This window comes from Muscardinus avellanarius (genome assembly GCF_963383645.1).
Source record: "Muscardinus avellanarius genome assembly, chromosome: 8".
Taxonomy (NCBI): Eukaryota; Metazoa; Chordata; class Mammalia; order Rodentia; family Gliridae; genus Muscardinus; species Muscardinus avellanarius.
In genome coordinates this window covers 42,136,541-42,164,298 of record NC_137794.1, presented here as the reverse complement: position 1 = coordinate 42,164,298, position 27,758 = coordinate 42,136,541, and the positions used below count along the sequence as shown (strand labels likewise).

The following is a 27,758-nucleotide window of genomic DNA, read 5'->3' as shown; positions in this document are numbered from 1 at the left end:
TCAAAGATAAAGTTCTAAATTTATGATATAAAATTCAATTTGAGCCAGGTGTGGTGGCACACACCTGTAATCTCAGTACTTAAGAGGCTGAAATGAGAGGATCACAAGCAACTAAGTGAGACCCTCCACTACTTAGTGAGACTCTGTATCCAAATAAAAAATGATACTGGTCTGGTGGGATGCTCGGAGGTAGAATGCCTCTTGGGTTCAGTTCCTAGTACCACAAAAAAATTTAAAAAAATTTCAATTTGTAAAGTCAGCTCTGATATTTTAAAGGATGGTTTGGACCTAAAACGTATCCTTCTCTTAGACTATGAATTGCCACTCAATATGTTAAAGCTTCTTTAAGTGTGTAATCTCCAATCTTATGAGCCTTGTCATTCATTCAAAAATAATTTCTGGCCGGGCGTGGTGGCGCACGCTTGTAATCCCCGCGCTTGGGAGACAGAGACAGGAGGATTGCGCTGCTTCAAAGCCAGCCTCGCTGGCTTAAGAGACTCTGTTTCCAAATAAAAATATAAAATAGGTCTGGGAGTGTAGCCTGGAGGTAGAAGGGTTTCCAGGACTCCAGTACCACCAAATAAATAATTAAAATAAATGAATAAATGAATAAATAAATAAAATAATAAAATGTTTCTTTAAAGATCATTTCTGTATTAGGTTGTTTGTTTTTATGTTAAGGCATCCATCATCACTTTCTTTGGGGGAAAAAATGTATACAGGTGTGGAGGCCATGTACTGGAGGCTGAGACAGGAGGATTCAAGGCTAATCTCAGCAATTTATTGAGACCCTTCACAACTTAGTTAGACCAAGTTTCAAAATAAATAAATAAAATAGGGTTGGGGTGTAACTCAGAGGTATAATGTCTCTAGGTTCAATCCCCAGTAAAACATAAACACACACCACACAAGCAAACACACACACACACACACACACACACACACACACACACATACACACACACACACATCCCACTTAACAATTAGGCAGAATGATATTTGCTATATTTTTGCTTATTCCCCTCATAGTTTCCACAGTATTTATCACTTTTGTGTTTAAAATTTTATGAGTTAGGGTAAATCAAAGTCTCAAGAAGATTTAAGAAAAGTATGTGAAAACTGTAAAATTTTGCAATTTGTTATTTTCAGCCATTTTTTTGATCATTAAAAGCTAGTATAATACAGTATATTGAATTTTCGAATTAAGAGTTATCAATTAAGAATACATTTTCTTGAGACTTCCTAGAAGATGGCGACAGAGAAAAGCGGCATTTATGAGTCCCGCTAACAATCGATCTGTATTACCACAAAATCAGCGCCTTTTATAGCCAGAAAACACCATCAGCAAAGAAATAAAAACTGTAAATACAAGGGACAGAGAAAAAGAGGGCTGGAAGAACAACCAGACACCAGAAAGAAACCAGCCTACAGTGCTGCGGCAGTAGACACAGCGCGGAGCCATGCCGGCGCCATATTCCCTCGCAGCACCAGGCTCCAGAGAGGAGGGGGACTCAGAACTGAGCTCAAAACCAGAGAGGTGACACACTGGCCTCACGGCCGAGGACGTGGCACCAGCATCATACTGCCGGCGGCAGCAGCGAGTTCACCGGACGGCTCCAGATCAGCGCACTCAACAAGCCACCAGGCTCCAGAGAGGAGGCGTGAACAGCGAGCTGAGGTGAGCAGCTGTGTAACAGCCAGGCAGAATTCAGCAGTTTTTTCGGCACAAGGAGCGTCTAAAGCTCCCAGTGGCTGGGCTCAGCACACCGTGCTGGGACTCAGAACGGAGCTCAAAACCAGAAAAGAAATATGCCAGCCTCACGGCCGAGGGTGTGACAGCAGCACCATATTGCCAGCGGCAGCAGCAGAGAGTTCACCGAGTCCACTATAACTCCATCAGTGCACTCAACAACTGTGAATCAAATTACGACACCTAGAGGAGAAATCCCAGTACGGCACTCTCAGGCACTTGCACAGATAGTCTCCCTGGGTCGGAGATTTTTGCAGTCCAACCCAGTGGGGAAGAGGCGGTAGCACAGATATCACACCATAGTCACAGCTCTTCGTGGGAGAACACCCAGCCTGACACCCCCCATGGTCTAAGGCACCCTCGATTGACTCCCTGGGTCTGAGACTTTACGATACAACCCAGTAAAAGAGTAGTGGTGACTGAGATACCACAGACTCGAGAACCAGAGCACCCTAAGTGAAGTCGTAGTGACCTAGGGAAGAACCCAGAGAAGGCATAAACTTCCGAAATCATGGGAAAAAGGAATAACAATGGAGCAATGAATGCCCACAACCCCACAACATCAGAACCTGATAACAGAAATTCAGAGATCTCTAGATCAAATCAGGAAAATAACTGTAGGAATAATAGAGGACTTTCGAAAAGAATTCAGGGAGAGAGTCTAAAAGAGATAAAGGATGGAATCATTGAAGTAAAAGCCTCAATTCAAAGTATAAACAAACGATTATACCACAAGGAGAATAGAATCTCACTCCCAGAAGATGATCACTCCAAAAATCTATCAAATTAGATGGGGAAATAAGAAGCTTCATGAAAACAAACAGAAACTGAAGGAATTTATGTCTTCAAAACCAGCACTAGGGAAAATGCTCAAGGAGATTAACTACAAAGAAGAAATAGGTAAAACACGCCAGAACCAAAGAAACAAGATTTCCCATTCACCAGACAACTAAGCAAAGAATAAACAGTATCTCAAACAGAAATAAAATCTTAACATGTTAGGAATTAAAAATTATCTCTCTATAATCACACTGAATGTAAACAGCCTCAACTCCCCAATAGAAAGACATAAAGTGGCAAAATGGATTAAAAGCCAGAATTCATCCATCTGTTGCTTACAAGGAACACACCTTACAAGTAAAGATAGGAACAAACTCAAGGTAAAGGGCTGGAGCAAGGTAGTAATCCATGCTAATGGAACTCGAAGACAAGCAGGCGTAGCAACTATGATATCAGACATGTTAGACTTCAAACCCAAACTTATTAGAAGAGACAAAGAAGGTCATATTTTACTGGTAAAAGGAATAATCCAGCAAGAGGAAACAACAATAATCAACATCTATCATAGGTGCAACTACTTTCATAAATCAAACTCTTTGTGACATGAAGTCACACATACATCCCAATACAATAATACTGGGAGACTTCAACATTCCTCACACAACACTAGACCGATCTTCCAGACAAAGGGTCAGTAAAGATGCCTCAGAACTAAAGAACACCATTAACCAAATGGACCTGTTGGACACATATAGAATATTTCACCCAACTACAGCGAAGTTTACATTTTTCTCAGCTGCTCACAGAACCTTCTCCAAAATAGATCACATCCTGGGACACAAAATGAGCACTAGCAAATTTTAAAAATGTTACGTACTTCCCTGTGTCATTTCAGACGATATGGAATGAAACTAGAAATCAACTATAAGACCCAAAGAAACAACATAAACATGTGGAGACTGAACACCACACTTCTGAATGAAGAATGGTGTAAGATTTCACCTCTTCTGATGTAAGAGGTGAAATCAAGAAATTTCTAGAAACAAATGAAAATAAAGATACAACATATCAAAACCTCTAGGACACTCTGAAGGCAGTATTAAGAGGAAAATTTATAGCACTGAGTGCTCACATAAAAACAGAAAATCTTCAAATAAATAACCTAACAAAGCCCTTGAAAAATAGGAACAATTGAACCCCATAGCCAGTAGAAGACAGGAAATTAATAAAATTAGAGCAGAAATTAACAAAATAGAGAATAAAAAACAATACAGAAAATCAACAAAACCAAAAGCTGGTTTCTTAAAAAATTAATAAGATAGATAAACCACTAGCCACCCTAACTAAAAAAAATAGAGAATCAACCCAAATTATGAAGATAAGGGATGAAAAAGAAGAAATTACGACTGACAGTGTAGAAATCCAGAGGATTATCAGAAACTACTTTGAAAAACTATACTCCAACAAAATGGAAAATCTGGAGGAAATCGACAACTTCCTAGAAAAATACAACCTTCCTAAACTGAGTCAAGAAGATATAGAACACTTAAACCAACCAATAACAATCAGAGACTGAAAGAGCAATAAAGAGCTTACCATCAAAGAAAAGCCCAGGACCAGATGGTTTCCCAAGTGAATTCTATAAAACCTTTATAGGAGAACTAATCCCAATACTACTCAAACTATTTCAGGAAAGAGAAAAAACCGGGACTCTCCCAAATACATTCTATGAAGCCAACATTACACTAATACCCAAACCGAATAAAGACAGTTCAAGGAAGGAAAACTATAGGCCTATATCTCTGATGAACTTGGATGCAAAACTATTAAACAAAATACTAGCAACACGCATTCGAAACCACATAAAGAAAATCATACACCATGACCAGGTAGGGTTCATCCCAGGGATGCAAGGTTGGTTCAATATATAAAAATCAATCCATGTAATTCACCATATAAACAGAATCGAGGACAAAAATCACATGATCATTTCAATAGATGCTGAAAAAGTATTTGATAAAATTTAACATCCATTTTTTATCAAAACACTGCAGAGAATTGGAATAGAAGGAACATATCTCAACATTATTAAGGCAATCTACAATAAGCCCACTGCCAACATCATATTAAATGGGGAAAAACTTCAAGAATTCCCCCTAAAAACTGGAATGAGACAGGGATGTCCATTATCACCACTTCTCTTCAATATAGTACTAGAGACTCTAGCCAGAGCAATAAGGCAAGAAAAGGAAATCAAAGGAGTACAAATAGGAAAAGAACTCAAACTTTCTCTATTTGCAGATGACATGATACTATATTTAGAAAACCCAACAAACTCAACCAAAAGCCTTATAGAACTGATCAACAAATTCAGCAAAGTATCTGGATACAAAATGAATCTTAAAAAATTAGAAGCTTTCCTGTACACCAACCATAAATCCACTGAAAAAGAAATTCAGAAAATACTTCCGCTCAGGATCTCCCACAAAAAAATAAAATACTTAGGAATAAACTTGACATAGGAGGTAAAAGATCACTACAAAGAAAATTATAAAACAATGAAAAAAAAAATCAAAGAAGATCTTAGAAGATGGAAGGATCTTCCATGTTCATGGATTGGCAGAATAAATATCATTAAAATGGCCATCCTTCCAAAAGTGATCTACAGATTTAACGCAATGCCCATTGAACTACCAAGATCATTCCTCACAGATATAGAAAAATCAGTCCTTAAATTTATCTGGAATAACAAAAAGCCCAGAATAGCCAAGGTAGTTCTCAACAACAAAAAACATGCAGGAGGAATCACAATACCTGACTTTAAACTATACTACAAAGCCATTGTAATAAAAACAGCATGGTACTGGCAAAAAAAAAGATACATAGACCAATGGAGCAGAATAGAAGACCCAGAAACAAGTCTACACACTTTCAGCCAATTGATTTTTGACAAAGGGGCCAAAAACATACACTGGAGAAAAGATAGCCTGTTCAACAAGTGGTGTTGGCAAAACTGGTTAACCATATGCAGAAAATTGGAACTTAATCCCACTTTCTCATCCTGTACAAAAGTCAACTCAAGATAAATCAAAGACTTGGAAATCAAACCAGAGACCTTGAAAATCCTTAAAGAGGGTATAGGTCCAACAGTGTAACACATAGGCACAGGTAAACACTTCCTCAACAAGACCCCAAAGGCACAACAAATTAAAAGGCGAATCAATACATGGGATTGCATGAAACTGAAGAGCTTCTGTTCAGCAAAGGAAACTATCAAGAACCTCAATCGAGAACCAAGAGAATGGGAGAAGATTTTTGCCACCTACCCCTCCGATAGAGGACTAATATCTAGAATATACAGAGAACTCAAGAAACTCAACACTAAGAAAACAAAGCATCCAATAACAAAATGGGCAAAACAACTAAATAGACACTTCACAAAAGAAGAAATTCAAATGGCCAATAAATGCATGAAAAAATGCTCAACATCACTGGCAATCAGAGAGATGCAAATCAAAACTACCCTGAGATTTCATCTAACTCCAACTAGAATGGCCATCATTCAAAACACAAACAACAACAGATGCTGGTGAGGATATGGAGAAATGGGAACTCTAAGACATTGTTGGTGGGATTGCAAAGTAGTGCAACCACTTTGGAAAGCAGTATGGAGAATCCTCAGAAGAATGGGAACAAATCTACCATTTGATCCAGCAATGCCACTTCTGGGTATCTACCCAAAAGACAGGAAACCAAACTACCAAACTAATGCATGTGTATCTATGTTCATAGCTGCACAATTCACCATAGCCAAACTATGGAAGCAGCCAAGATGTCCATCAACAGATGAATGGATTACAAAACTGTGGGATAGGTACACAATGGAATTTTACTCAGCCATCAAAAGAAACTCAATTACATCATTTTCAGGGAAATGGATGGAACTGGAGGACATTATGCTAAGTGAGATTAGTCAGTCACAAAAAATAAGACAGCAGATGCTTTCCCTAATATGTGAGAGTTAGGGAGAAAGGGGTCATAGGAGGAACTTTAGATGAAAAAGGAAATCCTATAGAGGAGCAAACAAGACAACCTAAAGGAGGAGAAAGGAAGGGGGAAGAGGAAAATCTCTAAAACACACAATGTACTTAAATATATCAAAGTCAACCACTAAGCCAAGCAAGGGAAGGACGGACAGGGAGGGAATGGGGTGGGAATTAGGTAGGGGTTAAATAAGTGACGTGTATATGTAGCTACACACAAGTTTTTTTTTTTTTTTACCCCAATATGATGTATGAATATAATGCATCATAAAAAATTTAAAAAAAGAATACATTTTCTCATTCATCATCTTACTGTATAACAAAGGTTTATTTTGCTCATCAGTGAGAAATTCTGGCTGGTAATGTTTGCCAGACTCAGCTTATATTACATCTACCTAAGAGAGTGCCAAACCATAGTTTTCCCTTGGCTCTTCTGTGGATGAGTACTCACCTTCTCATCTACCTCTCCTTTTACTCTCTACACTTCTACCCTGGCAGTTTAGAACAGTATTTGATGAATAGTTAGGATTTTTTAAAAATATATTTTACTGGTACACTGTAGTGTCACACCATAATGTAGTTCAGAGTGATAGTGACAGACATGCACAAAGCACTTGGCCAGCCCCCACACCCTGCCCCACACTCCTGCTTCCTCCCCACACCCAAAAGTAAGGATTTAAATTGCTATTTCCTGACATATTACACTAATACCTAGCTCATTTGATTATTTTTGATTGACTGAAGTTGTTTTCCTTCTCTTTTCCATTTATTATTTTTTTCTAACAGATTTCCCCCTTTTTCTGTCCTTTGTAAAAAGAAACAGAAGTGAAGGCAAAAGTGAAAGGCAAGTCTCCTCCAAACTTTGATTTTGTTATTTTTGTTCATGAGTCACCATAGTAAGCCTACTGAATGCGAGAAGGCTCTGTCTACGATCAACCCTCTGCTCTGTGGCCTCACTAGTCACAAGTTCTTTCCCTTGGTTTCAGTTTTTCGTTTGTAATGTGAAAGTGCGGACTTAGGTTATCTTTCTAGTAGTAATCCTTTTTTGTTTCTTTTTTATTATTCCAATAGTAATATAATACAATCCTACAAAGTTCAAGATATTTTCCCCTTTTTCAATGGATTTAAAGTCTTGTTGGGCTAATAGTCACAGGAACATGGAAATATTAACAAGGCAGAAAAATAAGACTTCAAATGTCACCTGCAAGGGACTGAATAAATTTTCTGCACATTATAAACTTTAATCCTTTAAAGGTTGAAGCTTTAAGGAAGATTTGAATGTAAATATATACATTAATTTCCTTAAATGAAGTACATGTGATGGTTATTCATTAAAGATGCTGAGCAGCATGTAACTTTTTTTTTTTTTTTTTGTGGTACTGGGGTTCCTGGAAGCCCTTCTACCTCCGGGCTACACTCCCAGACCTATTTTTTATACTTTTTATTTTTGGAAACAGGGTCTCTTAAGCCAGCGCTCGCGGCTGGCTTTGAACCTGCGCGATCCTCCTGTCTCCGCCTCCCAAGCGCGGGGATTACAAGCGTGCACCACCTCGCCCGGCTAGCATGTAACTTCTTGACAGGATAGGATCAACATGAAGAGCAAATCATCACTAGGTGTATTGATGATATAGATGGTAGAGGGTAAAACATTAAAATGGACCTAAACTTAGCTATAATGTTAGGACTTGGCTTTTTTTTTAAGTTGCTTAAAAAAAAGCATGTGCACGTGTATACATAGGTATACAGAGACCAAATTATATAATATATATGTAATTAGGTGTGTGTGTGGGGGAGTAAGGGGATTTCCTTTTCTTTAATTGGAGGAGCAGTATAGAGTGAAATGATCCCTGGGTAGGCTGGACATAGCTACCTTACTACAAAGGTTGAAGCTACCTCATACCAAGTGCTGTCCTAAGCCTCTTCCTAATCCTTCACTATTAATGTGCCATGTTATTCTAAAGCCCCACTTCGGATTTCTCAAATACTAATTAGGAACCGCAGGCACCTTCTAGTCAGCTTGCACTAATTCTCAATGAAGTATTTTACAAAGTACATCTGATTTTGACATCAGATCATCATTTACTAATTGTGATACTTTAGACAGGCAAGTTACTTAATTATTTGTGACTCTCCTCATCTAAACAAAAGGATTTTTAAAAAATCTGTCTTATAGGGTAAGCTCATTATGTGTCTCACAATGAGACAATGCAGAACTTATCTATGCAAATCTTAGGATATACAGACATTTTATAAAATAAATTCAATAAATGTTTATATATTCTTTATCATGAAGGGAAAAAGAAGGGAATAAGACTGAAGCAAATTCTCATTCCTACCTTCAAAAATCTCTCATTGGTCAATAGTGCAACTTGCTTTTCTGAAGCCTGATTTTCCACGTACCTAAAATTTTTACCATCCCACAAACAGAAAGAGAAAATCAACATTCTACATCTTTAATAGCATATTAGGAAAAATAAAAGGTTGATGGTCACATTTTTTTCAATTTCTCAAAAATAAACTTAAGATGACAGTCATGGCTTAATGGTACTTTTTCAGCTACATCTTACAGTCCAATCATAAACAAAGATTAAATACCCCAGAAATAAGAAATACTATTTCTAAAGAGTAACTCTGGAGAACTTGCAAATTATTTCCCTTTGGAAAAAATTATCATTACTTTTTTATTTTGGTAGTACTGGAGATTGAACCTGGGGGTATTCTAACTGAGCTACACCCCCAGCGCTATTTTTTGTTTGCTTGTTTGTTTTGTTTTGAAACAGGGTCTCACTAGGTTGTTGAGAGTCTTGCTACATTGCTAAGGCTGTCCTCGAACCAGTAATCCTGTCTCAGCTTCCCAAGTACTGGGATAACAGGTGTGTTATCACCATGCTCAGCGAAAAAAAACATTCGTTTCTTTATGCTGAATTTTCAAACCCATCAAAGAGAAATCCACCATTAAAAACAGATTTTTTTTTTTTTTTTTTTTTTTAGTGCTAGGGATCAAACCCAGGGGCATTCTACCTCTGAACTACACCTCCTAGCCCGTTTTTTTTATTCTTATTTTGAAACAGGGTCTCACTACGTTGCAAAGGGCCTCTAAGTAGCTGAGGCTGGCCAAGAATCTGGAGCCTCCCAAGTACTATGATTACAAGTGTACACTACCATGCCCAGCTCAAACAGAATGGTTTTATATTGCTCTAAATAAAAAGACTATTCCATTCCTCAATTCAAAAATATTTGATCTAAAGTCCTTTATTTTGTCGGAATTCTAGCATGTGTTAAATATGTACGTCTATTTTTACCTTCTAAATGATGGGAGTCGTCTGATATTTTCACACTGATTAACTGATAAAAAATTTATTCTTTTCTTGGCTTCTGGGAGACTGCAACACAGAACACTTAGGGGCTGTGAGTAAAAATGCTCTAGTAGAGAAAGCTAAAAGAAATGTGAAGGTTAAATAATGTTTTATATTTTGGCAGTAAATCTTTTGCTCTATATCTGCTCAATTTCAATTTATGGCACTAATATATTGAATGACATTACAATATCACTGCAAATAACACAAATGGCTGTATACTTCCAATATTTTTAAGGCTACAATTTTTTGGATGAGATTAAAGAAACAGTAATATCAGAAATACAGACTAAAGAAAAAATATAAATGGAAAGATTAGCTCCCTGCAGAAGCAACTCATAATGACTGCAGATATGATATGGATGGGACTGGGATGTAACCCTAGGGTCTAACAGAAGCTCCAATACTTGCAAGAAGATACTAATCTAAAATTAGTATAAAATATGGTCTGTTACAATAAATAAAAATACCATAATGGTAGAAAGCTGTGCCTGATTAAAAAAAAATGAGAAAACGTCTTTTCAAATTCAGCTTTATTCCATAGAGGAAGACGTGTTTTAGTATCTGTTAGATAGTATTCAAATAACAGAATATTGTGGGCTCCAATTATAAATTGCAAGATATATGTGCAATGCTCATTCAACTGTTCATTAAGAGGATAATGAACATTTGGATAGTTTCTCAGCATTATTTTTTCCAGATAACCTTGTTACTGGAGAGACAGTTCTTTTTTTTTCCCCCAATACTGAGGATGGAACCCAGGGGCATTCTACCTCCGAGCTACAGCCCCAGCCCTATTTTTCCCCCTTTATTTTGAAACAGGGTCTCACTGAGTTGCAAAGGACCTCACTAAGTAGTAACTGAGGCTGTCTGCAAACCCTGATCCTCCAGTCTCAGCCTCCCAAATGCTGGGATTACAAGTGTGCGCCACCACGCCCGGCATGAGACAATTCTTTAAATAATGAAGAAAGCACATTCTGATCACTAGAAAATAGCATTCTCTACAAAAAAATTAATATATAAACATGCTACATCTAAACCCTCAATCTGAAGGATTTGGTTGGCATAAATTAGCAATCTTGGGCTTGATCCTTCTTAGGTAAACTGATGAATTTCTAAGCCTAGAGAACTGAGGACAAGATATCCAAGGCTAGCACAAATCCTTCAAAATAGACTTCTCTAAGACTATAAGGCAAAGAGCCAGGCTAACTTAGAGACAAGAATAAAATAGAAACAACCGTTCATGCCAAGTGATAAATTAGTTTTGCAATTAATATAATCTTTCTTACTACTCTTTCCCAGTTATATTAATGTGATAATACTTATTCCTGCATTAACACTACTTTTGACACAGCTAAAATCTAAATGGGGTAAGGGAACTGATGGAAGGTAGAATGGGAGAAAGTCAAATGAATTATAGTAGAATTTTAAATAGGATAAGAACCCATTTATTACTTAACTATTTAGTCTAAGTGGATTTTCAATATTTTTATCAATTAATAAGTTGGTTAACATATCCGCCTAATGGGGGAAAGGCTTAAATGTACACAATGATTCTATGCACTATTGCACCTCCTCAAAGAATTTATCAGGGCATAAAATACCATCCACTGATGATTAGGAAAAATGGGCAAATACTCTGGAACCTATACTGCCAGTTGTTACTGTGAGACTCTAACCATGCTACATAGCCTGGATCTCAGCATCTCCATGTACAAAGCTACCATCAACACACATTAATAAGACAATCTAATCCTTAGCACCAGGCCAGGTCAGGGAGCACCAGGAGCCTGCAACACACTATGATCCAGGTGAGAAGACTGAGGCCAGGAAGGTTAAGTGATATGGATAACACCCTCTCTTTACTCACTTTCCAAAGGCATTAGATATTTCCTGAGACTTTTTCCCCATGAGTTCAGTGGCCCTATACTTTCTATTAGCTTTCCTTGATTTTAGTCTCCTTTTCTGTCGCTCAGTCTAGGGTTCTACCTTGCCCTTTTCTCATTTTCTCTGAGTAACACTTTATCCTTACCACATAACTTTAAACACCACCTCTTAATAATAAATACTGAATATTTATTTCTAGTCCCAATTTCTCTGAGTATCAAATCTTCATATCCAGGTTCAAAGCCAGTCTCAGCAACACAATGAGGCTCTCAGAAGCCTAGTGAGACTCTGTTTCCCAAAAAAGAAATAAAATCGGGTGGGAGCATAGCTTGGAGGCAGAATGCCTTTAGGCTTAATTGCCAGTATAAAAAAAAAAAAAGGCACTACACAAACATGAGCATTACTACATTGTATGCATTTTGCACTGAAGGTTACCACTAAATAGACCTTAATGAACTTGACAACTGAATGTGTTCACAGTATGACTAGACTGTACTTTGCTAAGATAATTTAGTTAGTAGTCAAAAGAGGGAAATAATAGTAACCTTTAAGTAACTTTTGAATGGAGTCTTTTTCGATTAGAGCAAATATTATTAAGTTAAAATTAAGAATTAGCTTCTGAGAATTCACAAAAACCCAATAAAAATGTATTCCTAATGTATGAGTATAAAAGAATATTCAAACATATATCATACACATATATGTACAAGAGACATCAAAATATAGTACATAATTCATGATTGTATTACCCAGGAACTAAAAATATTTTTATGTCTTTAAAGGGTTATTAAAGAAACAGCAGCAGCAGTGACCACACGTGGGTGGTATGTAAAGCAAAAATGTTTATTTTCTGGAGTTTTAGAAAGTTTATATATGCTTTCATCAAGTCCTTAAGAAAAAAAAAGTCCTTTCCTCCACACCTTCTAAATGGTTAAGAATCACTGGAACAAAGAGAGCTCTTTTTTCATTAGATATGCTAACTAATGCACTCTACATTTTGCTGCAATGTCATACAAGAATGGTAGAACCTAGAATAAAATAACATAAATTTACTTATTCTAAATTTTGGCATTTAAAATGCCTTAATTATATTACTAGTCAGTTGAAATAACATTCAAAGTATTTACAACTAGCTTGTGAATTTTCAAAAACCATTAGTGTCTTCTTACCTGAAGTCCTTTTACAAAGTTTTGAATGGAGAAATCATGATATAAAAAAATGTTGGTCAGAACTTGTAACACTCTTTCACTTATTTTAAAGGGAAACTGAGTTGTAAGAAGTAGCTGAAAGAGATTAAGGGTGGAGTAGAGACAAAGTCCTTGTTAGTCTTGACTCTGCATAAATAGGAAGTGAGACAAAGAATAGTATGTAACAGTAAATATGAAAACTAGTTTTTGTAGGTCAAATATCAACCCAAAGCTTAACTTATTAACTTAAGTCTATTCATTTATACAAGGGTACAATGACAAAGAGACAGCTTCTCTATATCCTCAAAACCAAAGATATCCACATCCTAAAAAAAATACTGTCCATTAACCATCTTTTCTCACACCAGAGGCCACCGAAGAAGCTGCAGGCTTTGGCAATTCTTGTTACCACGTAAGATTTCCTTTTCATCCCTACTAATTCGAATTAATAAAGAGTAACAGGTTGTGTACTGTTGAGTAAGAAAGACAAAATTAACAGATTATTTTAAAAATATAGAATAACTGAATGTGTATCCTTTGCTTAACAACCTACAGTGATGTTTTACAACTGAAAATATAAAGTCATAATAAGCTCCTTAAGCAAAAGCAAAGTTGTAGAAGCCAAATGAACTTGGCTATAACCAAGCATTTTACCCTAAAGTGTCAATATATCAGATATATATCATTTTGATGGAAAAAAGAATAGAAGTGGTTGGTAGTAAGTGGACAGTGTTATCAGTGTACTTAAAGAGGTAGTATAAAACACATCCAGAGTAAAGATATATACAGATATATAGGTAAAGATGATCATTCTTCTCATAAAGCTTGTATTTCATCTGAAGATGTAACTCTGTACAATATCACTATAAAACTATTTAAAAATTAAATAAAATATTGAAATACATAAAAGGATATACAAAGCAATATAGAGATTTTATCACTAACACTTCTACATACCATCTATTCCCAGCAGTTTTCTTTTTATCATTTGTCATTGGTAAAAACTTTTCTTTTTACCTTATCAAGTACCGTGGTCAGGTGCTCCTTGCAAGACAAAGACTGGAACAGTTCTATGCATAATAGAGATGATACTGCATGAGGAAGCAATCGGTGGATGATAATAGGAGATGTGGCAATTCCAAAAATGAGGATTAGTGGAAATTCATGCAGATGTTGACTAATTTCCAAAAAAAGATACAAAGGTAAAAATTCTTCAGCAAATACATTTCAACACATATTTCAAGATAAGACAAGCTTTACTCCAATGCCTACTTGATAAGACACTGCTAAACAAGTATTCCAAATATTAAAATTTTATTAAATAACAAAAAATTTTTCCAGACATTCTTGTTCTGCAATTAATCTATTATTGGATTCTTTCATTTTATAAATAAAGAGGTCCAGAAAGATTATGCACTTCCTCTTAAGGTGACAAAAGTTCATTATTCAAACATGTGTTATAGATCATTCAATTTAACCTCATCCAAAGTTTGAACTTCAACTACACTCTTCTTCACAGTTGGTCATCCAGTCTACGCTTTTAGAGTTCAGTGACATGAGGCAAATTAATTTTTAAGGTAATTTAATCTGTTTTTATTTTATGGTATTAGGAAATGAACCTAAGGGCATTCTACCTCCAAGCTACCAGCCTCTTTTATTTTGAAAGAGGGTTTCGCTAAGTTGCTGACAGTCCTACAAAGTTGATGAAGATGGCCCTGAACTTATGATCCTCCTGGCCTCAGCCTTCCAAAGTACTGGGTTCACAGGCCTTTGCACCATGCCCAGCTCAAAGTAACTTATTCTGTATTTAAAGACATTTATAAAAGACTATGTTACCCAGCAATAATAGCTAAGATTAGAAAACCTTTCCTACATATAGAAAATCTTTATAATAGAATCACTAAAAAATGATCTATCCCTTCCTAAAATTCTTATCTCAAACATATCAAACATGAATTATTCCTAGTATTATCAGGATGAACACAAATGTCCTCTACAGAGCAAAAAACACTATTTTCAAGGGCTACTCCAAGTCAAAGCCTTTGGTATCATGGCTGATAATCTGCCTATTTTTTCCTGTTAGCTACTGCTTCTTAATATTCAAGCTGCATACAGGCCTAGCTTCAAGGGCTGAACATTGTACCTGACTCCCTTACTGTTCTAAGTTTTTCGTCTTTATTTTCCCATGGCTCAAATAGTCTCAGGTCTGAATTCCAAAAAGTACAGCCTTTTGTCACTACGAGTTATGGTTGAGGTCTGCAATGTTTCCTCAAATGCTCATGTGTTGAAAACACATCCCCAAAGCAGGAAGGTTCACAGGTAAGGGGGGGCACAGCTAGAGGAAGTGGGTCACTGATGGCATTGCCTTTGGGACTCTGTAGGTCTCTGGCTGCTTGTGCTCATGTTGTGCGCATGTGCACACGTGCGCGCACGCGCGCGCACACACACACACACGCACGCATGCACTTGCTTTCTCTTTCTTGGCTGAAAAAGCGGCTTTTCCTCCTCCACGATGCCAAAAAGCCCTCCTGTCATAAACCAGCTAACCATGGACTGACCTCTGAAACTGAGACTGTGAGCTAAATAAGCCTTTCTTCCTTTGTCGGGTATTTTGGTCACAGTAATGAAAAATACAACTAAAATACTATGGCTGTACTATATAGTTACCCAGTATTATAAGCAGTTTAGTGTTAAAATTAGGAAAAGTTCTAGGAAACCAGGCATAGTGGTGCATGTCTGTAATCCCTGTACTTGGGGGGCTGACACAGGAGGGTTGTAGGTTTGAGACCAGCAGGCTGCAGTAACTTAGTGAAATCTTGTTTCAAAATTAAAAATAAGCCGGGCATGGTGGCACACACTTGTAATCCCTGCGCTTGGGAGGATGAGACAGGAGGATCGCACAGGTTTGAAGCCAGCCTCAGCTACTTAGTGAGATTCTCAGCAACTTAGTGAGACCCTGTTTCCAAATAAAATATAAAATAGGTCTGGGAGTATAGCCCAGAGGTAGAAGGCCTCTGGGTTCCACACCCAGTACCAACCAACCAACCAACCAACCAACCAACAAACAAACAAACAAACCAGGTATGGTGGAACACACATGTAATCCCAGTACTTGAGAGGCTGAGACAGGAGGATTATGGGTTTACAGACAGCCTCAGCTACTTAGTGAGGCCCTCTGCAACTTAGTGAGACCTTGTTTCAAAATAAAGAATAAAAAGTAGGGCTGGGGGAAGAGCTCAGAGGTAGAATGTTCCTGGGACACACCCTCAGTACTGTAAAATAAATAAATTAATCATTTAATTAATTTAAAAAGGACTTGGTAGAGCTCAGGGGTAGAATTCTCCTGGGTTCAATCTCCAATGGAAGGAAGGGAGTGAGTAAATCTGTCCTAATACAGAGGCCTGAGTATATAGCTCAGGGGTAGCGCAGATGCTGGCATGCATATGCTGGGTTCATACCTCAATACTGCAAAACAAACAAACCACATAAAATCCTAGGATCCAAAACTCTTAGAGTCAATGGTAAAAAGAAAGAAAACCACACAGTATCAATATAATAATTTTTAATATGTTAGTAAATTATCATTCTACATAGGTTTAGTCAATTGTAGCCATAACTATGAAGGCAAGTTGAAATATAGAAAGTGCCAAAATTATATCCTAAAAATATACTATGAGAAATGTATGTCATGAGATTTTTAGAGTTACTTTAATCCTGAGTCTCATAGACTAGAAGACCCAGTGGCATCATTAAAATAGTTTTCACTAGAAATATTATATAAACATAAGATAATATTATTTAGAAAAGAATATTGGTGAGTCAAGCTGTTCGTAACTCAGAGCCTCTAAAGATAGATATCAAAAAATAAGGCCTGATAAAAAAATCCCAACCTGATATTGTTATCCATTTAATGAACAAGTAAGATACAGACAAGCAAGATAAGACTACATTTTATATTACCTTACCATGCTATTTAAAAACAGGCTAAGCTGGGCATGGTGGCACACGCTTGTAATCCCAGCATTCGGGAGACTGGAGGATCACAGTATACACACAGCCTCAGCTACTTAGTGAGGCCCTTGGCAACTTAGTGAGACCCTGTTTCAAAATAAAGAATAAAAAATAGGGCTAGGGGTGTGGCTCGGAGGTTGAATTCCCCTGGGTTCCACCCCCAGATCCACAAAAAACTAAATCAATGAATTGATTAAAATAAAATAAAATAAAAACAGAATATATTTGTCTTTGATTTTCACTTGGGTCAAGAACCAAACAAAATATCTGATCAAAGGCTTTTGAACACTCAATTATAAAGAACTTTTTTTTTTTTTTTTTGGTGGTACTGGGGTTCCTGGAAGCCCTTCTACTTCCAGGCTACACTCCCAGACCTATTTTTATTTTTGGAAACAGGGTCTCCTAAGCCAGTGCTCACGGCTGGCTTCGAACCTGTGCGGTCCTCCTGTCTCCGCCTCCCAAGCGCAGGGATTACACGCATTCACCACCACGCCCGGCTATAAAGAACTTTAAAACACTATATTCTACTGCTTTGGTCTTTACATAAAGATTATGCTTTTTAGGGTGATTTCGTTCGAAGCACTCTCTCATGTTACCTTTGGATAACATGAGGCTGTAACTATCTTCTGTATTTCTATCTTTTTAATAAACTCCTTTAAATTAAAAAAAAAAGATTATGCTTTCTAAGGCAACAGTAATATTTTCTGCATAAAAAGAGAATTTCAACCAAAGGCCAAGTGACACACCATTTACCTGCTGATAATTATGAAGTCTTGAAGTACTTTTGTTGTGAAGCTTTCCATGTCCTTTAAGATAAGCACAACAGGAGGAGACCGCCACTGGCTGGAAGTTGTCTTCTTTTTGGTTGGCATTCTTAGGTCTGTCTTCTTTTTTAGCCATTGTGCAAAGAATAAGTTAAAAGTTAAGCCTGCCCATCCTAACATATTACAATGCCACGTGGTAATATTTCCCAACGACTGTGTTTCTTTTGTTTTTACCACAGAATAGACAGAAACTCATTCCTACAGTTATTAGCACAATCTTTCTGTATCTGATATGAAAATAAAGACCAAGAAGAAAAAGGTTTAGTAAAATCTATAATTCATATGAAATAGTCATATTTCTTGCGGAGAAAATGAAAGGAAAAAACAGGAAGAGAAACATTTTTCTATAAAATTGAATTTTATGTTGGCAGAAAGTTGCATTTTACAGTGAGAATTAGTATTTTTAATTACATGCATAATACATGCACTACTTGCTGCTCTGCTGCTATGAACTTTCAAGCTTGAGAAGAATGCTAAATATTATCTGATCTAATGCCAATTCTCTTAAAATACATCAGATATGAATTAGACAGTGTTTAATTTCTAGAAAATCTAAAATTGTGGATCAAATTAAGGTATTATGGTATGCATTAGGCCTAGTTTCATAATTTTATAAAGCAAAAATGAAACTTCAGTTACAATGACTTTAGCAAAAATGTTGACTGGAAAATGTCACTAAAACAGTTTTTACCTATACTATCTGGTTATACATTATTATAAACTAAGGCTATGGCTTTAAAGTGCAGTTTCCAGTAATCACCCACATTCTTCATTTTCACCAGAAATTGTGATAGTGGAATGGAATTTATTTTTTGCTACGGAACATAGTTTACTTATAGAGAAGCGATTTCCTAAGAACCCTAAGCATGGAAACAAGCTATATTTTAAAAAACAATAACACATGGTTATTTCTCATAGGACTAAGTTGACAATGGGAACTGGCAGCATAGTTCTACTGCACAAAAGCAAATACCAAGGAACTTAGGAGGTAATACATTAAAATTTCAGAGATAGAATATGCAACAAAACTAACTCCTACTGCTATCTTTTTGTAACTAGATGACATTCTTCAACAATACAATGTCCTCGTAAGAACCTAACCACTTACCAGGATATAGGCTACATACTAATAAAAAAACTTATTTTTTTGTGGTACTGGGGGAAGGGGGACCCAGGGGCTTTCTACCTCCAGGCTATACTCCCAGACCTATTTTATACTTTATTTGGAAACAGGGTCTCAATAAGTTGCTGAAAGCCTCACTAAGTAGCTGAGGCTGGCTTTGAAGCTGTGTGATCCTCCTGTCTCAGCCTCCCAAGCGCTGGGATTACAAGCATGCGCTACCACGCCCGGCTTAAAAAAAAAAAAAACTTTTAAATTCTAGTTGTCTTAGAAAAATAAATAGCAACTATTAAACTGATACTTAATGCTGCTGCTTATTAGGACAAAAAAGTAGTATGTTTAATATAATTCTAGGTCCCATCAGTCATATGCCAATATTTTGGAAGACAATCCTGTCTATGTTACCTGTGTGACAGTCAGATACCAACTGGAAAGTGAATCCATTGAACAGTGTGTCTTTTTCTGAGTAACCTGAACACTTTCTGTCTCTTTAGGTTCTACATCTACACAACAATCCATCAACTGTGAGACCAACTTTTGCAAAAGATGTTTCATATCTGCAAAATAAAAAAAAAGCTTGTTTTACTCTTAAAGTCTAAGGCCCTTAAGATTTCTTGATGAGTAAAATCCATTATTCAGGTAAAATGTATTTTTCTATACTTATCATCAATCTAGCTAAAGTAACATTTACATATTCACTATTAATGGTCATTAATACCCTTTCCTTAATATTTAAATTTCACTAGTTCATACTAAGATCAGACCCAAATTTGTATATTATCTATAAAGGAAGTTATTATCTAAGCAAATATGGTAACAGAAATTATAAACTATTTTAGGAATTATATGTATTTAAAGACACTAAAGACAAAAGGATTCAAGGTCCCTAAAACATACCAGAAGTGTTTTCTTAGGAATTATCTTACTCATCACAAAGTTTCCTTTATAATCATTTTAAAAGATGTCTCTAGGGGTATTTATTCATTTCCAATCAGTTTATAAATATAAAAGTAATATAAGAACATAAAAGTCTTGAATCAGTCTGAATCCAAACAAATTTTACTATATTAGTATACACAGCCTTTTGATTTGATGGCTTCAGATATTCAAGATTAGCTTCGCTAATGGATCACTTTTACCATGGTGGCCTTTTAAAGAAGGAAAATAAGATAACTTAATGCTGTAAATACAAAACTATAGCGTCTACTCTATTAAACAAGGTAAGAACTCCCCATTTTCAAATTCTCAGCTCCCTGTTTTAAACCTTTCTACTTAGTAAAAGTTTGACTGCGTTAAGGAACACATCTTGCAAAACACTTCACTGGCAATGACGCTGACATGGTAGGAATGGGGCCAGAATAAGGCAGGCAAAAGCGGGCAAAGAGTTCAATGACAGACAAGATTACTTTGGGAGCCCCCACACTTCACCCTGCCAAAGATATAACCCTGTGCTTTTTCCACAAATAAAGAGGAATTAAAAAGCTAGAGAGGAAAGAAAAAGAGAAGAAGAGAGAGAGAGAAAGAGAGAGAGAGAGAGAGAGAGAGAGAGAGAGAGAGAAAGAATTCTATTTCACCAAGCTATTATGACACTTATATTTTACCTGGACAATCTTTAGCTTGCAATGAGACAACATATGGTGTAACTTTTTTCTGAAGGGCCTCTGTTAGACTTCTGAATATTAAATCATGATCTGTGACATTCACGCCTATGAAATAATACATTAATTTCAATATTTGTTAGTATTTTAACAACCAAAGGAACTTAACATGTCAGGTAAACTACCAAGTAAAAACATTTAAAAATGATTCATAATAGAAACCATAAAAATAGACTATATCAATAAAGATGTATCTATTCTACTCAGCAATAAAGAAGAACAAAAGTATGTCATCTGCAGGAAAATAGGTGGAATTGGAGAGCATTATGTTAAGTGAAATTAGCCAGTCACAGAAAATGAAGGGCCATATGTTTTCTCTCATATGTGGAAGTTAAGGAGTAATCGGAATGTAAGATGGCTTCTATGTAATGGAGAAATCACAGTGAAGCAATGAAGGGGGTCTCCGGGAGGAGGAAAAAACATGAAGGAAACACTTCCACTGACGTTATATACATAAGTGAAATTACTAATGCCAATTTCAGTATCATCTACAAGGAAGAGGAGGGAGCAGGGGGGGCAGGGAAGCTCACCAAGTGCTATGTGAATGTATGTCCCTATCATTCTGAACTACATTATGATGTTAAGACTACAATGTACTAATAAAAGCATATTTTTAAAAAATAGGTTATCTAAAGGTGCATGCTATAATTATCCTGTAGTTTGGATCTTAAATGTTCTCCAAGGGCCACTGAAAGCTTAGTCCCCAGCTTATGATGCTTATTGGGAGGCAATGAAACCTTTAGGAGGTTAGACTTAGAGGAAGGAAATCAGTGGAAGGAAATCAGGTCTTTGGGGAGATGTCCTTGAAAGGAATACCAAATTTGGCCCCTTTCTGTCTCTCTTTGTTGCCCAGCTGCCAAAAAATGAGCACCTTTGCTCCTCCATGTGCTCCCCATCATGATGCGCTGCCTCAGTACTGGCCTCAACACGGACCAACTGACCAAAATAGAACCTTCTACTTTATGTGCTAATTACCTCAAGTATTTTGTCACACTATCAGAAAGCTGAGTGACACAATTGATTTGTGTGTTGAGATACTCGGCACTACTCCTTTCAAAAAAATTACTGAGGATGTATAATTAACCTTTGAAAATATCTCAGAAATAACTTCATTTCTTTGTCAAATTCATAAAAAGCTCTTTATCAATTCAAAAATAAGGGGATATGAAATCCAGCTTTATTGTGGATTTATTTTTAAGTCATTTATTGACTTAAAAAATGAGGAAAATCCAAGTACAATACTATACTATTAATAATCATAGTACTCAGTTGGTTGTGGTGACGCATGCTTGTAACCCCAGCATTCCGGAGGCTGAGACAGGAGGATCATGGTTTAGGACAGCCTCAGCTACTTAGTGAGGCCCTTTGCAACTCAGTGAAACCTTGTTTCAAAATAAAGAATAAAAAATAGGGCTGGGGGTGTAGCTTACAGGTAGAATGCTCCTAAGTTCCATTTCAAGTACTGCAAAAAATAAATATAAATAAATAAATAAAAAGGCTAGGGGTGTATCCCAGAGCTATAATACCCCTGAATTCAATACTGAGTTCCACAAAAAAATAAAAAGGGCTGGAGCCAGGTGTGGTGGTGCACGTTTATATTCCTAGCATTTGGGAGGCTGAGGGAGAAAGATTACAGCTTGCTGACAGCCTCAGCTACTTTGTGAGACCCTTTGCAACTCAGTGAGACCCTGTTTCAAAATGAAGAATAAAAAATAGAACTGGGAGTGTAGCTCGGTGGTAGAGTGCCCCTGAGTTCAATCCTCAGTACTGGAAACAACAACAACAACAACAACAACAACAACAACAACATAGAACTCAGTAAACAGGTAAAAGTGTATACTAAGCTGAATTTTAAAGGAAAAGCCTAAAAAGTAATTAAACCTATGAGGCTTTGGTATTTACCAAACTTTCAGTTTTCATTTCCATAAACCAGTTTTAATACTTTTCATACAACTAGTGTTGGATGGAAATTTCTCCCCTATTCTGGGAATAATTCCATTAACTAATACCTTCTATAATATAACAACTTATGATTTCTAGAAAGTTCTTTCTTGACACTGGTTTTATTTGGAAACAAAGAAAAATTTCAAAAGCATTCATGACAGCAATAAGCTTTTCTTTCCTCCCCCAGGAAAGCTAAAACATTAAATGTTAGCAGACCTTTTTCCTGAACATTTTTGCCTGTTTTTCTTTTTAGCAAACTATTTTTTATTTATTTATTAGTTTTATTTATTATTTATTATTTATTTTTTGGCGGTACTGGGGATGGAACCCTTCTACCTCTGGGCTACACTCCCAGACCTATTTTATATTTTTACTTGGAAACAGGGTCTCTGCATGATCCTCCTGTCTCTGCCTCCCAAGCGCAGGGATTACAAGTGTGTACCACCACACCCGGCTTCTATTTTTATTTCTATTTACTAATTTATTTATTTTTGCAGTACTGGTGATAGAACTCGGAAGCATTCTACCTCCGAGCTACACCCCTAGCCTTATTTTTTAGTCTTTATTTTGAAACAGGGTCTCAATGAGTTGCAAAGGGGCTCACTAAGTAGCTGAGGCTGTCCACAAACCATCAACGTCCTGTCTCAGCCTCCCAAATGCTGGTAGCAAACTATTTTTATTATATATATATTTGTGGTACTGGGGATGGAACCCTAGGGGCTTTTCTACCTCCAGGCTATACTCCCAGACCTATTTTATATTTTATTTGGAAATAGGGTCTTACTAAGTTGCTGAGAGCCTCAGTAAGTAGCTAAGGCTGGCTTTGAACCTGTGCGATCCTCCTGTCTCAGGCTCCCATGCGCTAGGATTACAAGCGCGTGCCACTATGCTCGGCAGCAAACTATTTTAAAATGGATAAAAACATGCAATTGCTCTTAAGTTCTAAGTATAAAATTTTTTACACCACCATACTGTTCCTTGAATATATCAGAGTCTATGGCTGTAATAATACATATCAGAACAAATTTGGGAGCTCAGTAAAAAACTGGCTTTTCCTGCCTTTCTGAGTAATTTAACATTACCATAGAACTGTCTATTGCCAACAAGATAATGAGAGCTGGGTTTGGTGGTGCAAGTTTGTAATCCCACCATCTGAGAGGCTGAGACAGGAGGATCTGGGCTCGTGGGCAGCCTCAGCTACTTAGTGAGGCCCTCTGCAACTTAGTGAGACCCTGTTTCAAAACAAAGAATGAAAAAATCGGGCTGGTGTTGTAGCTTGGAGAGAGTATGCCCCTGGGTTCAATCCCCAGTAACGCCCCCCAAAAAAGATAATCAACAATGTCTTTAACTAGAAAAATGTTTTCTTCAGACCATGATTCTGACAAACCCAATTTCCATTAACTTCTTTTCTTCCTTTTTGGCAGGGTAGGGCTTTAAACTCTCAACTATCAGGTCAACCTGTGCCTCCTCCTCCACCCCTAGTTGCTGTAACCTGGCAGCAGAGAAATGAAGCATCCAATAGTACAAATGGGCCATCACTGGGCCCGAGTTGCTCACCCATAAGTAGAAAGGGTTTAAAATTGGATGGCAGGCTACACTGGAAAGCTAGTCCACAACATTATAAAAATCACTCCATTACGGCTTATTATACAGGGTGGTCCAGAGATCAGCAGTGTGGGTACCAGGTAGAAACCTGTTAGAAATACAAGATTTCAGGCCTCATCCCAGACCTATTAACAAAAACCTGCATTTTAATAAGACCTTTCTGTAGTTATTTCTACATATATTAGTTTGTGAACTATTTTCCTCAATATCTAGAATAAAATTTGGGTAGTGAACAGTGTTAGAGAAAGTATTATACAAGAGAATTAATTAATTATTGTCACAGGAAGTGGTCTGAGGAGTTTGTGGAGGGCGGACCTCCCCTCAGGATAAGTGGGCTTGACAAACATCACAGAAACTCATTTAAAGACTTGTCAACTAGAGGCACAGAATAAGGCATACACATTCAAGAAAGAATGCAGGCCATCCTGAGTATGAAATATGTTTTAGGGGATCGCAGGATCTTCATTTAAAAGGAAATTTGGTGAGGTGTAGGTATGGGAAGGTATGTAGAAATGATATTACTATGGTGATCACAGATGATTTATGGTGACCTGGCAATATTCAGAATCCTCGGCCTAATGTGGTCTCTACTATATGATCAGTAGATAATGTTGGAAAGTACCCTAGATTATAGGTTTCTTAAAATATTATATCTCAGCTGGGCATGGTGGCACACACCTATAACCCCAGTACTTAGGAGGATGAGACAGGAAGACTGAGATCAGCAGGTTTGAGATCAGCCTTGGCAACTTAGTAATGCCCTTAGCAACTTATTGAGATCCTCTTTCAACTAAGAAATGAGAACAGAAATACAAGTGTAGCTCAGAGGTAGAATGCCCTTGGATTCAATCCCCAGTGTCTCCCCACAAAATCGTATCAATTTGCTTAACCTATTTATTACAAAGGCTAATTAAAAATGCACAAGAAATTTTTCATAAGTGGATAAGTTGCCAGTAATTCTAAGAACTACAGATTCCGCAGAAATTTGAGGTACAGCCCTGGGAGAAGAACCTGGGAAATGACGGGGCTGGAAAGGTGTGGAACGTTAGATTAAAATCATATTCCCTTGTCCTTCCTTTTCTCTCCTTTCTATCTATCTTTTTATTTTTCCTACCCTAGCACCTCATAATCTACTAGTATATAACAAATGTTATTATGTCATAACCTACTGGTATAACAAATCCGAAATAAATTCAAAGTTGAAAGTGAAATGAAAAGAACATTTGAAACCCAAGTAAATTTTACTTTCTTTATAAAAAGAATGAAATAAAAGATGTAGCCTAATGGTAGAACACATGCTCAGCAGGCTTGTAGCCCTGGGTTCAATCTTCAGCATGACGGGGGAAAAAAAAAAAAACTATACAAAAGAAACTTGCTAATATCTCAGAGAATTTTCTCCCATTATCCTAGAATCCAAATGTTTGGTAAAGATGAGGTACTAGTGGTGAATATTTAAGGAACTAATGCTAGGCATGATGCCATATGCCTGTAATTCCAGTACTTGGGAGGCTAAGACAGGAGGATTAGAGGCTCAAAGCCAGTAAACAGTAACTTAGTGAGATTGTTTCAAAAATAAAAAAGAAAGTAGGACATGATGGTGTACTTGTAATTTCGAGGCCAGCCTCAGTAATTTAGAGAGACCCTCAGCAACTGAGCAAGACTGTTTCAAAACAAAGAATTTTTAAAAAGAACTGAGGATATAGCTCAGAGGTAGAATGCCCGTGGGTTCAATTCCCAGTAACAACAACAACAACAACAACACACACACACACACAAAATACAACAACATCAATACCACACACACACATACATAAAATTTATAACCTGCAATCTGAAAGCAATTTATTTACAATTCATATAAATCCTTCTTTGGCAATTAATATTAATATAATAAAACAACCTAAAATCAAAAAAATAAATACAAGGAAGTAAAATTAATAATACAGATTACTGAAAATATGATTTTAAAAAAGGTACAAAAATCAAATCCACTAAGACACTGGTGGTTTATTACCAAGCCCTCAAATACTCACTTAATATATATAAGGAAGAAAGAATAAAACAAATATCATTCCCCTTCTGACAAAAACTTGAATAAAGTATTAGCTGGATCAATTTTTTAAAGTTTACAGTTACATGATCAGAAAGTTTTATTGGTTTTGAAAAGTCTGCAAAGAAAACTAGAGTTAGTTTAATTCTATAAGTAAAAGAAACAAAAGAGCTTTATCAGAATAAGTTATTCCACACTATTATCAACAATAAAAAAAATATTCAAGAAGTATATACATGCATCAAAAGATACAGATACATACATACCAAGAACAAGAGCAGCCGTTGGAATTTCTCTCTGTTTTATTTGATAGCCCCAGTCCCTTGAATTCTTTTGGAATCCAGAATGAGACTTTTGCAGAAATTCAATTAGACTGTCAAACAGGTTTTTATTTAGTTCTTCCTGTACCCGCTACAAAAAAATAAAAAAAACTTTATAAATTATCATTATTTGTAGTAATCTGATGTATCCTTCCTAGAGTAAGAATATTTCAATTTTTCTTTTCCCTCTGAACATTAAATAATTTTAATCTATGAAATAAGCTGGCAATAGATAGATTTAAGTGGGAAAATTACATACAATGAGCCACAAACAACATATGAGACTCAAAGAAAGGGCAAGATGTTTGAAGTTTAAATTGCATTTTGAGGCAGGGCATGGTGAGGTAGACCTGTAATCCAAGTACTTAGGAGGCTGAGATAGGAGGATCACAGGTCCTAGGAGAGCCTCAGCAACATACTAAGACTCTTAGCAAGTGAGAAAAACCCTGTTTAAAAATAAAAAATAAGGACTTCCGGGAAGATGGTGACCAAGAAAAGCGGGGATTAACAGCCTCGCTAACAACCAATCTCCATTACCACAAAATCAGCGCCTTTCATAGCCAGAAAACACCATCACCAGAGAAACAAAAAAATCACCAGGCTCGAGAGAGAAAGCGGACTGAGAAGAGAGCTCACAGCCACAGAGGAGATACACCGGCCTCACGCCCAAGGATGCGGCAGCAGCGCCATACTGCTGGCGGCAGCGGCGAATTCACCGGACGGCTACAGCAAGCCGAGGTGAGCCGCTACGGAACAGCCAGGCGGGATTTTTCAGCGCAGGGAACATCTAAAGCTCCCAGTGGCTGAGCTCAGCACATGCTGCAAGAACTCAGAGTGGAATTCAAAACCAAGAAGAAATAAGCCAGCCTCAGAGCTGAGGGCGTAGCAGCAGCACCATATTGCCACCGGAGGCAGCAGCAGCGAATTCAACGAGGCCAGTACAGCTACATCTGCGAACTCAAGAACAGTGAGTCAAATTGCGGGCCACAGAGGAGAAATCCCAGTACTGTACTTCCTGGGACTTGACCCAGTGAGGGAGTGGCGGTGGCAGAGATATCACACCAAAGGAGAACGTGCAACCTGGCACCCCCCATAGTTTAAAGCAGCCTCTATCGACTCCCTGGGTCGGAGACTCTGTGATACAACCCAGTAAAGGAGTAGTGGGGTCTGAGATACTACAGACTAGAGATCCAGAGCACCTTAAGTGAAGTCATAGTGACCCA

At 37.1% G+C, this 27,758-nt stretch overlaps 1 protein-coding gene across 1 annotated transcript in view; it reads right to left on the bottom strand.

Moving 5' to 3' along the window:
- The window catches only part of ORC3 (origin recognition complex subunit 3), a gene marked incomplete at both ends in the record, with an annotated part of 72,019 nt that overhangs the window by 25,287 nt on the left and 18,974 nt on the right, over positions 1–27,758 (bottom strand). Inside the window, 8 exons of the mRNA XM_080700511.1 lie at positions 8,910–8,973; positions 9,876–10,009; positions 12,986–13,099; positions 14,021–14,180; positions 17,768–17,901; positions 19,364–19,515; positions 20,560–20,664; positions 26,482–26,626. Coding sequence (XP_080556637.1) covers positions 8,910–8,973; positions 9,876–10,009; positions 12,986–13,099; positions 14,021–14,180; positions 17,768–17,901; positions 19,364–19,515; positions 20,560–20,664; positions 26,482–26,626 — 1,008 coding nt within the window. The remainder of the gene's footprint in view (positions 1–8,909; positions 8,974–9,875; positions 10,010–12,985; positions 13,100–14,020; positions 14,181–17,767; positions 17,902–19,363; positions 19,516–20,559; positions 20,665–26,481; positions 26,627–27,758) is intronic.